The sequence below is a fragment of the Akebia trifoliata genome, chromosome 16, assembly GCF_017979445.1.
Source record: "Akebia trifoliata isolate Shusen 1 chromosome 16, ASM1797944v1, whole genome shotgun sequence".
In the NCBI taxonomy this organism is placed as follows: Eukaryota; Viridiplantae; Streptophyta; class Magnoliopsida; order Ranunculales; family Lardizabalaceae; genus Akebia; species Akebia trifoliata.
In genome coordinates this window covers 27,440,785-27,453,266 of record NC_141390.1, presented here as the reverse complement: position 1 = coordinate 27,453,266, position 12,482 = coordinate 27,440,785, and the positions used below count along the sequence as shown (strand labels likewise).

General features: G+C 34.0%; 1 protein-coding gene across 2 annotated transcripts; it reads right to left on the bottom strand.

Moving 5' to 3' along the window:
- Window positions 1-3,091: 3,091 nt before the first annotated feature.
- Window positions 3,092-11,261, bottom strand: LOC147383181 (Survival protein SurE-like phosphatase/nucleotidase). 2 transcript variants are annotated; one of them, XM_086428237.1, is made up of 9 exons: window positions 10,968-11,260; window positions 9,377-9,471; window positions 9,110-9,174; window positions 8,851-8,894; window positions 8,355-8,432; window positions 6,257-6,410; window positions 4,401-4,577; window positions 3,575-3,634; window positions 3,092-3,437 (listed from the first exon to the last, which is right to left on the bottom strand). In XM_086428237.1, exons 1-9 carry the CDS (start codon window positions 11,111-11,113, stop codon window positions 3,327-3,329), a joined length of 930 nt encoding a protein of 309 aa, XP_086284363.1. In that variant the 5' UTR covers window positions 11,114-11,260; the 3' UTR covers window positions 3,092-3,326. The 2 variants fall into 2 exon arrangements, with proteins under 2 accessions (XP_086284363.1, XP_086284362.1); XM_086428236.1 differs by lacking the exon at window positions 3,575-3,634 and having other exon boundaries at window positions 10,968-11,261.
- Between the last annotated feature and the right edge of the window lie 1,221 nt (window positions 11,262-12,482).

The following is a 12,482-nucleotide window of genomic DNA, read 5'->3' as shown; positions in this document are numbered from 1 at the left end:
GATATTTAGTGGGTTGGCTTCTTCTAGAAGGTTATGGTTGGCTCAAGATAATAATTAAAAATGAGCTTTTCTTCTAAACTGGTGATCTTATCTACAAAAATAATGGTGAATTGATTTAACTAATTAATATATATTATGGAATAGATAGGACACCCAACATGATTTTCATGTTCTCCAAACATTTCCAAAAAAATATGAACTCCAAAGGAATCTCTTCTTTTTTTTAATGAATGAGGAGAACTAGTCTTTAGGAAAGGGGCAGTTGGGGATATTAGGCATGGAATTGAAATTCAAAAGCTTTTGATTGTTGAAAATTAAGTGTGTGTTTGGCAACACTTCTTCAGTTTGAATGGAGGTGATCCACCTTTAAAATTCAGATTTGAGAAGTTTTATTTCCGTTTGTTTCATTTCAGATTTTTAGACTTCATAACTGAAATTCAGAAGTTTTGAACCAGTGATAAGGGACGTTTGATGAAACTTCTGAAGTATTATTTCTATTTTCCAAACTTCAAGAGTGTTACCAAACATAGCTTAAGATTCTCCAAATTTTATGAATTTGATAAACCTGGAATTTGGATTAAGTCAGACCCGATATCCAATCTGACCCAAGTCGATAATGGTTGGAGCAAACCTTTGGGATATGGTTATAGCACGATCCAATGAGGACCTGATTGAATAAGATATTGAATCGATTGAGCATTTATTCACCCTACCCTGATCTGATCAAATGATCCGACCCAATAGTATATTAAAGAGCAGTATTGTAGTATATTATATTCATATTTTATAAAAATAAAAATAAAATTTACTGAATTGGGTCCGAACCGATCCAACTATCGTCAATCATTCTAAATATACCCCACACTATTGATGAACAATCCCCGAGTTTGGTCCCGATTTTACTTGGATTCAAGTGTAAATGAGTTCAAACTCTAGATTTGTACTTCAATTGTACATATAATTTGAAAAACAGATCCTGGTATTAGGATCTAGATCCCAAGGATATGGGTCTGGATTGGGTCATATTTTGGATGGAATATCCATATGCCTCCCCCCTTCTCCCATGATTAAACTAGAAATTCTATAATAGTAAGATAAGTAAAGCATTAAGTTAGATATGCTACTTCAGGCTTGGTTGAATATTTAAGATACCCCTATATTTCCAAAATATGACCACAGTCTTCTTTGGGAGACTAACGTAAAATGATCTAAATATCCCTCGGCTTCAACCTTCAAATCTTGAGAACAAGATAACATCTTGGGGAAGATCTAAGGTTTTGGTAAAAGAGGTTGAACATGAGGTGGAATAGATTCAAAAAACATTTGTTAGAAGTTGAAAAGTTTGAAGATAATGAGATTTTGGGAGAAAAATCACTGCAGCATTTTTTTATAGAGGTGTTACAGACAATGGCATTTAAGCCATTTTATGTTACTCTCTCTAAAAGATCTTGGTCAACAAATAGGTCCTCAGTTTAAAAACTTGGGAATCTCAAATGTTTACCAAAATGTAGAGGGGTGGCTCTAAATTACCCAAAAATGAACCATAATCCTTGAAGTGTGAGGGGGAGTGGGACTTCTTACCATATGACTCACTAAGTCAGACATATCCCACCAACAGATGATGGTGGGTCTACGGACACATTTCATCACCATCCCAATCACAATCAAACGGTCATTAAATTCTTGCTTTAAATTATTGGGTTTGGGCAGAAATAATTTTCTGTCACTCAATCTATTTATAGCCAATGTCTTCTTCCTTTTAATTAGATTTCAGGCTGAGTATGGTGAGAGAAAGAGAGAGAGAGAGTAGCATTTGTTGCCACTTTATATCAAAGAGTTTGGTGAAAATTGTAGGTAATGATTTGACTTCCACAAAATTTTTTTTTTTTTTTTTTTTGGTTTTTGTACCAATTTCCTCTATAATTAAAAAAAGTAGGAATCATGCTTTAAAATATCGGAATGTATAGGTTGATATGGTATTGCGCCAGACCAATACAAAACATTATCCTCGAAACATTAAATGTTTTGGAAATATGTAGAATTTGTATCAAATGCATAGGCCGATACGATATCAATTTTTATATTAACCAAAACATTCAACCAATACGAAGTTTATGAGAAGTGAAGCATCATTTACACTTTTTTTTCAATGGTCAAGCTGGACTTGACCCCCATGACTTCAAAGTTGTTTTATAATGCATCAAACCAATTGAGATATGGGTCTGAACCCTCTTCTATTTCACTACATTCTTCATCGATGCAATTATTCTAGAAGGATCATTTCACATTTGTCTACTCTTATTAATTTCTTTTTCTTTTTTTTTTTCCACCATTTGTTTTCTTTTAACGTGAAATGATTCAAACCGTGATAATTTTTTTGTACATAGAAAAGTCAATCTGGTATTTCACATAATCCCGGATTACTAATCACAGGATACCGCGTATATTGAGAGTTTCTCCAACCTGAGTATGCTTGTAAATTGGGGATGCCCTCAATACACGCTTCATCCTAGACTTGTTTCAATCCAGATTTTGTAAAATTCTGGATTAACTTTTCTATGCACAACAAACTTTCTCCAAATCCTAACACCAAGGTGAGGGCAATTGGTGATAAGCATAGTCCGGTGAACACAATTGCTGATCGGGTCCAAAATTGCTACAATGGATCAAATCATGCAGGCCTATAATTCAACCTAATCAATAACTTAGGGTATAGATAGAAGATTTGGGATCCAACTAAAAATCCAATCCTAACTGGATCGGATACGTTATCCGTCTAGCTCCAAAAACTGTTGCGAGCAACTTGGTTTGGATATTTCACGGGATCAGGAGCCAACCCATAACTTCCCCTCCTTGGGCAATGGAATAATATCCACTGTTTTAAAGAGATTTTCAAGAAAAAAATTTGGGGGGGGGGGGGGGGGGGGGGTGTTGAAGCACCAACAACTTATAAAATAGAAAATAAGACCTTCAACAGAAACAGATGGCTTTATTGGATGGCAGACATGTTTGTTTTCTTTCTTTCTTTAAGGCAATAAGAAATCACTTGGCACAAAACAGATTCTAAAACAAAAACTTGAGTAACCATAGATGGAACCAAGGGCAGAATCATAAATAAAGAAAAAGCAAAAACTATGTGGAGTGGTTGTAGATCCATACCACGCTAATGCTTTCGAATTGTTGATCTTTGTTTGATTTAACATGAGCCCAAATTATTGCATGGGGAAATTTAGTGGGTAAACATAGTGAAGTGATGTTGCTTAAGTTGACAAAGCTTAAAATTATAAATGCACGAATGTTTTAATTGTAGAATGAAACTCACGACACTATAATGCTGATGTTGATGAGCACTCAACCACACGCGGCAGCCAATCTTCAAAGTAGGCCTGACAATCTATCTCTGCACGAGAGAGGGCACCAAGAGGACTGACAGTTATCTGAAATAGAATAATGAGTACAATATTAATCATTTTATACAGCAACAATCATTGGCAATTGATCAAAAAAACAATCATTGGTTGCTGCATTCTGACTAAATTCAAAAGTTTCTTTAAAAAAAAAAAAAAAAACCCACATATCCTTCTTTGAGAGCATGGTAATCCGTATCCTCGTCTTCAATTTGTGAGCCCCTTACCTGGATAAAGAAAAGTTCCAATTTTCTTTAAAATTTTAGTGTAAAATGGAGGGAAAAAAATTATGTTCAAAGATCAAGCAACAAAATTGTTGCATTCCAATGTCAACAATTATTGGTGCACCTTCTGCTCAGGACTTATCTAATCAGAAATTACATGAGAACCATTGAGCAACATTGAAACAATAAATGTATGTAATGATGGACACACACATTTTCACTAATAATAAAAAAAAGATGGGACACATTTTAATGAAAACTAGTCTTGGTATCGACCATGAGACATTGATACGTCAGAAGGGAGGCTAGGATGCTTTTGATCAACGTGATTCTTTCCATGGTTAGAAAGGTAGTTTCTCTCTCACAAAGCTAACCTTCTTTAGCATCACACCTATAGGTTCCCATAGTTCCTTTGAGAAAGATTTGGTGCTAGACAGCAAACCATGACAGGTTATGGACAGATAAGGAAATTCAACGGAAAACAGAAAATTATCAAATAACTGTCATATATTACAGACTAACAAGGGAAATTTTTGGTAGCCCAACATAACTGTTTATCCAATATTAAAAAAATACCGGTGTTGTAACAAACATAACAAAAAGAATATTTTAGATATAAAATGGAAGCAAACCTTATGAATGATTTCAGTATAGTTGGCAGGATAAACAACAATCGGTTACAAATTATAAATAACTAAGTATATCATAGTTGTAACCAGCAAAAGAGAATAAAAATTCAATATGATACAACGGAAACCAGGAGACAGACCTCTCTCTTGAATAAAAGATGTTCTTGTGTAGTTGAGGGTGCATTCAATTCTTCCCCCTCTAATAAGTCATTCTCCATAGTCATTGCTGATGTCATCTTTCCTCCTTGCACGTTAGAAGTGACTTGTTTCCACCCCATTTTGAAAATAGCTCTACCTTGTTTAGTCACCTTATAGCCCTAATGGAGGCACAAAACAGGAAACAAACCACAATCGTGTATTAGTAATCACTATGTCTCTCAATAAAAGCTGCTCTTCAGTATTAGTAACGATTTCCACCTTAGTCATTTTTCTGAACATATTCTCGTCATATAAATCTCTCATTTTTCTGGTCCTAAATATTTTTGTGAGTGATGGCTAGCTTATTAGCTTCTCATCAGTGAGAGAACTTATCGGAAGCCAAAAGTCAAATGCAGACACAAATGGTTGGCCATAAAGAACTCAAATCTTGTTTTAAAAAATGAAAATTACTCAGATGATTACAACTGTTAAGAATTCATTGCTTATTAGGATTCCAATTTAGAGTTTGATGTTTGTTAGATTGATTTATTCAGATAGCCAAGTTTTATTAAGAGTGTCAAAAGAAATTTAAGTTTGATTAAGGTTTTTTTGTAAAGAAGATTAGCTTTATTAGGATAAGGATTACCTGTCCTAGTAGGAGTTTGTTTTTGCTTTTCTATAAATACTATATGTCAGTCCAATTTAAGTAAAAAATATAGAGAAAGTCTTTTTAAGAGAAACTTGTCCTACCTACTTGCGTCTCTATTCTCTACTTTTCTTCTTTCTTCTTCAATAAGATAATACTGGGGTGTTTTATAATATACAAGACTATGTGTATTATCTAGTCTTATTTTTTACACAACTTTATTGTAACTTGTGATTTGAAAAGAGATCACTTGACCAGACACCTTTCAGGGTCTTTTCTACATTTGGGAAGAGAAGATAAAAACTTTTATGAAGTAAAATAAATAAAAAATAAAAGCCATAGAAAGTTCAATGTTCATATTGAGGAGGCCTTTGATCCCTAATCCGTCCACTTTTTTGGAGTGTGGATGGTTTTCCAATTCCCCTAATGATATTTGAAGTCATTTTCTTCACAATTCCACATTACCCAGCATAGTAAAGAAAGATATATAATAGATCAAAAGACTGGACAGATTATTTTTTATTAGAACAACCTGGCCTCCTCCTTTTGATAGGTAGTTGGACTTCCACAGGGCCAATCTTCTCTCCAACCTCTCCAACAGGACTCCGAATAGGCTTGGACTGGTACTTAGCCACCAAGGGAACCCCCAAGTTATTTAAGGGAGGGGCTCTAACCCCGCAACCTATGGATTTTGTTAGGCACTCAGCATTTTCACAATCCCCCACCCCTAGCACCTTACCCTTCCCTAAACTAATTCTCAAACCAGAGACTGCTTCTAAACAATACAGAAACCCTTTAGGAAGCTAGTCGTTCATATAAAACTCCAATAAACAAGAGGATCTCTCTGCAAATTGCAAATGAGTATAGATAAAGTTATTTAAATGAGATCTTCACCTATTTAAGCTTTGACAACCAAATGGAAGACATGCTTAACAAAACCATTCAAGTAGTCCATCGCAACATATCCGAGGAAATAGAGTCTAGTAGATATTTTATGCTCCAAATTGACAGGAGCATCATAAATTACATGTGTATTTGTGTAGGGAAAGCATCTCAACCAAAATGTATTTAGGAAGGTCTTTTTTACTTCATTAGTTGTTCAATAAAAGGTTAAGAAACATGTTAGTGGATTTTTATCTTAAATAAAGATAATAAGTATTTAATCCCAGCAGCATAAGATATTTCATTCAGGAATCTAGTTTTGAAAATCACCTTATGATTCACAACATTTGTCGGAAGATCTATGTTTAAAAAGCATCTTTGAGGATATGATTTATTCACGATCTCGGCCAGTACTGCATTTACGATGGGCAAGCATGCTTCAGCACCTAGTTTGAAGTCAGGAATACTGCTCTTACCTCCAACCCTGAAAGTTCATCTCCCAAGTCAGTCATGACAAAAAAATATCGATTGAACAAGTGTTGTTTCACCATCAAAAGAAAAGAGAACTAGAGAAACAATAACAACAGGCAACCAGGAGTAATATTTGGAGAATCCTACGTATCCTAGATTTTCATTTCTCCTTTAGCCATGGAAATCCAACACATGCATTAGTAACTCACAATTACAAAGCACTTAATAAGACAAAAAAAGAATTTGAACTCCTATGTTGGTAAAGCCACTGGGTTTTGATACCAAGGTTTAAAATAGCATTGTAGAATGGTATAATGGCCAGGAGGCGTTACTGTTATTTCCATTGAAATGGTAGTGGGATGACATTACATAATGGTGGGCTCCACCACAGATAATATTAAAAGATATTTTGAAAGAACTTATTTCAGAATAAATTTTGTATTTTAAATTTTAAAAATTGAATGTAAACAATGGAACATAACAGTCTGTAATTGCAAAATAACAGTAAAAAAATGACCTGCTGGTGAAGTTTGGAAACCATTTTTTTTCCAAAAACCAGACCAACTAATTAATTCTATTACACAACGCCATAGGAAGCATCATTTTACAATGAAACAATTATCTTTTGAAAAAAAAAAAAAAACAGAACAGATGTGTTCCCATTATAAGGACCGTTATTCTCTATTTCGCAGCGTTTATTTTCAGCCATGGTTGACACCCACAAATCACGTCCTCACCCATGTATGACTTACCTACTACTAACAACACTTGATAAGAACCAATTAACAATTCACTTTGGCGGATAAATCTACCTCCTAGATTTACTAGGCGCTAAAATATTCTTCTTCGTTAGTTGAGATTTACAGCCTTATTTATCCTACTTGGTGCCTTATTCATAAGCCAACCTGGTTTGCCGAAAATGTAAACCGTATCTGAAACAACTCAATCTTAATCAATCTTAGGAGATTGAATCAGTCATGCAACTACAACATACAATCCTCCATTGAAATATAAATTGAACATGAAGGATTACAGCTAACATCTTAGCAAATATAACCTACATGGATGAAGCCTACATAATCCATGCAATTGCTCCCAAGTATATGTGGGGAACGACATAGGATCTCAACATTCCTACCACCTTGAGACCAAACTAGTCCACAAGGCTTTTAAATTCATTAAATGTCCCATTTTATACTCTTATCTTTATTATCTCAATCAGCCATTGCCTTCCATAAGAAAGAGTTGTTGATGATTGCACATATGAATGACTTTTTTTAGTTGTAGTTAAAACATGTTATAGTAGTTAATTAATTCATCTTTATCTATGTTTTCATTAGTTTCCATTAAGTAGCTTACTTATTGGTGGTAGTTTTGTATTCACGTGATCACGGCTCATTCTTTCTTTCTTCTATCCTTTCTTCTTTTTGAACACTAAACATTAATCTCTACTTCAACTTTACATGAAATCAAAGCAAGAGAGTTGGGGTTTTATTTCTTTACTCTTTTCTTCCTGCCATTTGTTTACATTTATTGGAATCTACGGTTTCTATATGCTTGGAGAACTAAGTTCGCTTCTTGTTTGTACAATAATCTCATAGTTTTGTGTACTATACGCCCTCACTTGTTTGTAGTGCTCTTCGTTATACATAAAACAACAAATCATGTGTCAGTGTGATGCCTAAAGTGCATAACGCTGTGTTTTTTGTTTTGTGAGGGGGGGGGGGGGGGTGTTCTGTTTTTTGGTTCCTTAAAAGCAGTTTCTGCAAAGAGCAAAGTAATCATACTCTTCCTGTGTGACATCATCCATGTGTAACATGCTCTTCCCACTAATACAACAAATAATCATACAAGGAGTAGTTAATGTACAGTAACTAATTTAATTTTGCAAGTTTTCTCTCTTTTTGTCTAGGGTGTTCAGCCTAAAAGAAAACAGTCACTAAAATATTTTTCATACCAATCATATGATATAGCCAAAGAAGGTACACCATTAAAGAAGGCCTCTCGAGCACCACCTACTGTCCCAGAGTAAACACTGCACGTCGAAAAATGGGGAGGAAGCACATCAGATAGTGTGGCAAACACCAAATCATGATAAAGTACTAAAGCTGGAATAAGAACCAAATTGCAAGCTACATTTGAGAATGTGCAAACTTTAGTCAGCAAAGAATATACGTTTAATCAATTTAGTGCTAAGTGCCAAATTACTGTGTGAGAGAACCTTAAGGAAACTGTCATGAAACTCAAATAATATGGTTTCCAATTTCCATAGTCTGACAGATAATTGTATTGTATTCTTATCCCAAGGACTATACATAGTTAAGGTAAAGAATATTTCTTATTATGCTCTTTTTCAATAAAGGCAATGCATTATGATTAAGAATATTTCTCTAGTTCAGTCGGTAGTAAGGTAGGTAACATAAAGAAGGCAAGACACTGGATATGGTACTAACACATGATACCCACAGTTGCTACCCATGTTGATGCCACTAATTACCTGTGAGCACACATAAGAAAACATATTAGCAACTCAAAAAAATCTAAACAAATTTATGCAGCATGATGCAAGGACGACAAGTAAAAATATAAAATTATCTCCTAAAGTGAACAATATCTAGCAATTTAAAATGATATAATCAGAAAGTGATCAAACACGTTTTCACAATTAAGTAAACATGTTTATAACATCATTAAAAGTGTCTGAAGAGTTACCAGGTCAGGAATTGCAGGAAAGAGTGCTTGGGAGATCCCCAAAGAAGCACAATCTGCCGGTGTTCCTGTATGTAATAATGAAATATCATATTGTACCATTGTGAACAGAAGCATAAAAGGTGGGAGACAATACTAAATGTCCAAATAAAAAATAAATAAATAAACAAATACAATCCCAACTAGGAGAACTCGTAGTAAAAGTATTTGATCAAATCAAACCTACAATACATTTCAAATTGAAGTAATAAATTAGGCTAAACAACAAACCAGAAACTGCAAATGCTGTCGCTCCTTCAATTTCAACTTTTTTGACAGGAATAGGATGACGCCAAGTAATGCTATGACTGACAGCCGATTTTTCCCTGAAAAAAGTGCAGATAAAGACAGTACTTGCATTAGCATGTTGTATCAACAAATAAAACTACACTCATTTGTCATGCATTACAAGACACATGACCACCACACACCAATCTGACCCACTAACGTCTGCTTGCCACTTGCATAAGACATAGTCCAAAACGTTACCAACCAAAAGATCCTAACATGCCATGAGTAAAGCATCGGATGAAAGACTCGGGTGCTCTGTATTTTTTATAAAAAATGGTGACATTTTGAGCTTTTCATAAGCACGTCAAGTTCTCTATACAGCAAAACTAAGATAAATGGATACAGTAGCAGGCGAAATTTCATTACATTTCTTTTAGCATTAGTTGATAACCGATCTACAAGGATAAAATTTCATTGGGCAAGTCAAATTTCATTTGACCTGCTTCAACCTGCCACCTCAGCAAAATCATGTTCAGCGGTGATGCCTCCTTGTTTCGCTCACTTGTAATGGTGAAGCTACTTGACTTAGCCAAGGTACTTTTTCCAAGGGTTTTAAAAATTTGAACCCTAAATTCACATCTTAAAATTGAGCTCATTTACCCTTGTAATTTTTCTTGTCCCTAGGCTCCAATCTAAGAACAAGATCCTGAAAGGATGTATAGACAAGCTCATCCATTCTAAACCGTGAAACTGTAACATAAACTACAAGACAATCTTGGAAAACCGTGTAACGCATTTGAACCTCAACTTTTCCAACAAATGAAGTAAATGAAAATGCTACATAAGCAATGAAATTGGTGCAAAAAACACTAATCACCATCACTTAAAACCACAAATCCGACTCCTCTCTGTTACAAACCACCTCGAAAGATTCATTGAAGTAGAATCTTAGCTGAACCTATATCATCTAAATAAATTTTTCTAATCAGAATTTACAGTATTAAAGCTTAATCCACTCTGGTAAAAAAAAAATTCAAGTTTGGATAGTAGAGATTGAATGATATTCGATACTGAACCAGATAATTGAGTAAATTAAAATGCTACAAGCAATGAAATTGGTAGGAAAACAAAAACAAAAAGAAACTCTAATCACCCTCACTTAGTTATAACCGAATCTCTATCGCAAATCAACTTGAAAGATGAATCAAAGAAGAAACTTATCCAGAATTCTAACATCTAAACAGCCTTTTATAAAGCTTAATCCACTCTGAAAAAAAATTCAAGATTGGATAGTAGAGATTGAACGATATTCGATACTGAAACAAATAATTGAGTAAAACTAAAATGCTACACGCAATGAAATTGGTACAAAAAAATACAAACAAACACTAATCGATATCAATTAAAACTTAAAACCAAATCATACCGCAAAAAAACTTGAAAGATGAATCAAAATAGAAACTTTCTAAAATTGTATCATCCAAACAACCTTTTTCAAATCCGCATTCGCAGAATTAAAGGGTAATGTACTCTTAAATAGTAATAATCTAGCTAATCGTAGAAGATTGGATCAAAGAAGAAGAAAACTTACGAATCGGGAGCGCAGACCAGGATCTCGTAACGTTCGGTAGATACAAGAACCTGAACGATAGCTTGTAAACCAGGTGCATCGATTCCATCGTCGTTCGTCACCATGATCCTTGGTCGAGATGAATTCAAGCTTTTCGTTCCTTCCATCTTTAGAGAGAGAGAGAGAGAGATCAGAACAGAAGAACAGAGATTAGGCGAGTTTGAGAGAGAGAATTTGTGGTTCGTTTGAGGGAGAATGGAGGGAAATTTCGGAGTGCGTCTTCTTGCGGACGCCAGTATCTGCGTTTCGCTTACGCAAATATCCGCTTTTAATTCCCAGTTTTGGTTGAAATTATCCAATACGGTGTTCCGTTCCTATAAATTAGTTTAGGTGTCTACGTGGCATTCTTTAGTTGGTGTTTAAAACACCTTGGGCTCCTAATCAAGCTGTTCACGAAGTCCACGTGTATTGAATAACACTCTTAATTTACAAAATTACCCTTATTAATTAAAAAAATATCTTTCCATGCTTGACGTGACACGCAGAATCTGTGAGCTGAGCAAAAAAACCCACTCGAAGCCTTAATGTTGGAAAAAGTATAGGGTAATTTAAACCGACCCCTCCGATTTTTGGCGCATTCTTGAGATGTCCTGAATTTTCAAACCAATTACGTACCTCTTTCACAGCTGTTTCTGGCTTTCTGCGACTGCTATTAATAACAAGAAGGGAAAATTACTTAAATGACCCTCACGACGTAGGGATTTCTTTCTAAATAATTCCTTGAGTTTTTTACTGTAGCTTATCAAAGACATTAGTAAACTTTTCTTTTGTATTACCAATGCCCATCTCACCTACATAAGGTATTTGAAATATTCAAATTATCATTTTTTTATTTTTTTTCATACAGTTTGATTTTATAATTGCGATTGTGATCATTTTCGACGATCTTTAATCATGAATGACAAATGGAGAATGATATTCTCTTAATTTTGAATATTTAAATATATTTTATTTTTTTCAATGATTTATAAAAAGAAAATTGAAGAACAAACTTGAGATTTGAATTTTTTTTTTATGATTATATTATAACTTTTGATTTGCAACCATAATTAATACTTCTTTTAGTATTTCGAGGAGATTAATCAAATATTGAAATTGAAAAAATAAAAAATAAAATGATCAATTATGATTGTAAATCAAAAGTTACGATGTAATGATAAAAAATTTCGAATTTCAATTTCATTTTTAATTTTTTATTATTATAAATAATCGAAATAAATATATATAAAAAAAATACATCTAGATATTCGAAATTAAGAGAATATGATTCTCCATTTGTCATTCATGATCCAAGATCATTGTAAATGAACACAATTACTGTTGGAAGAGCTAAATATGTGAAGAAGATGAGAAAATGGTAGTATAGGTATTTCAAATACCCTATACATGTGACACGAGGTCTAGTGACCATTTAGAAAAGAAAAATTTACTAAATATCTTGATAAGCTACAACCGAAAACTTGGGATTATACATAA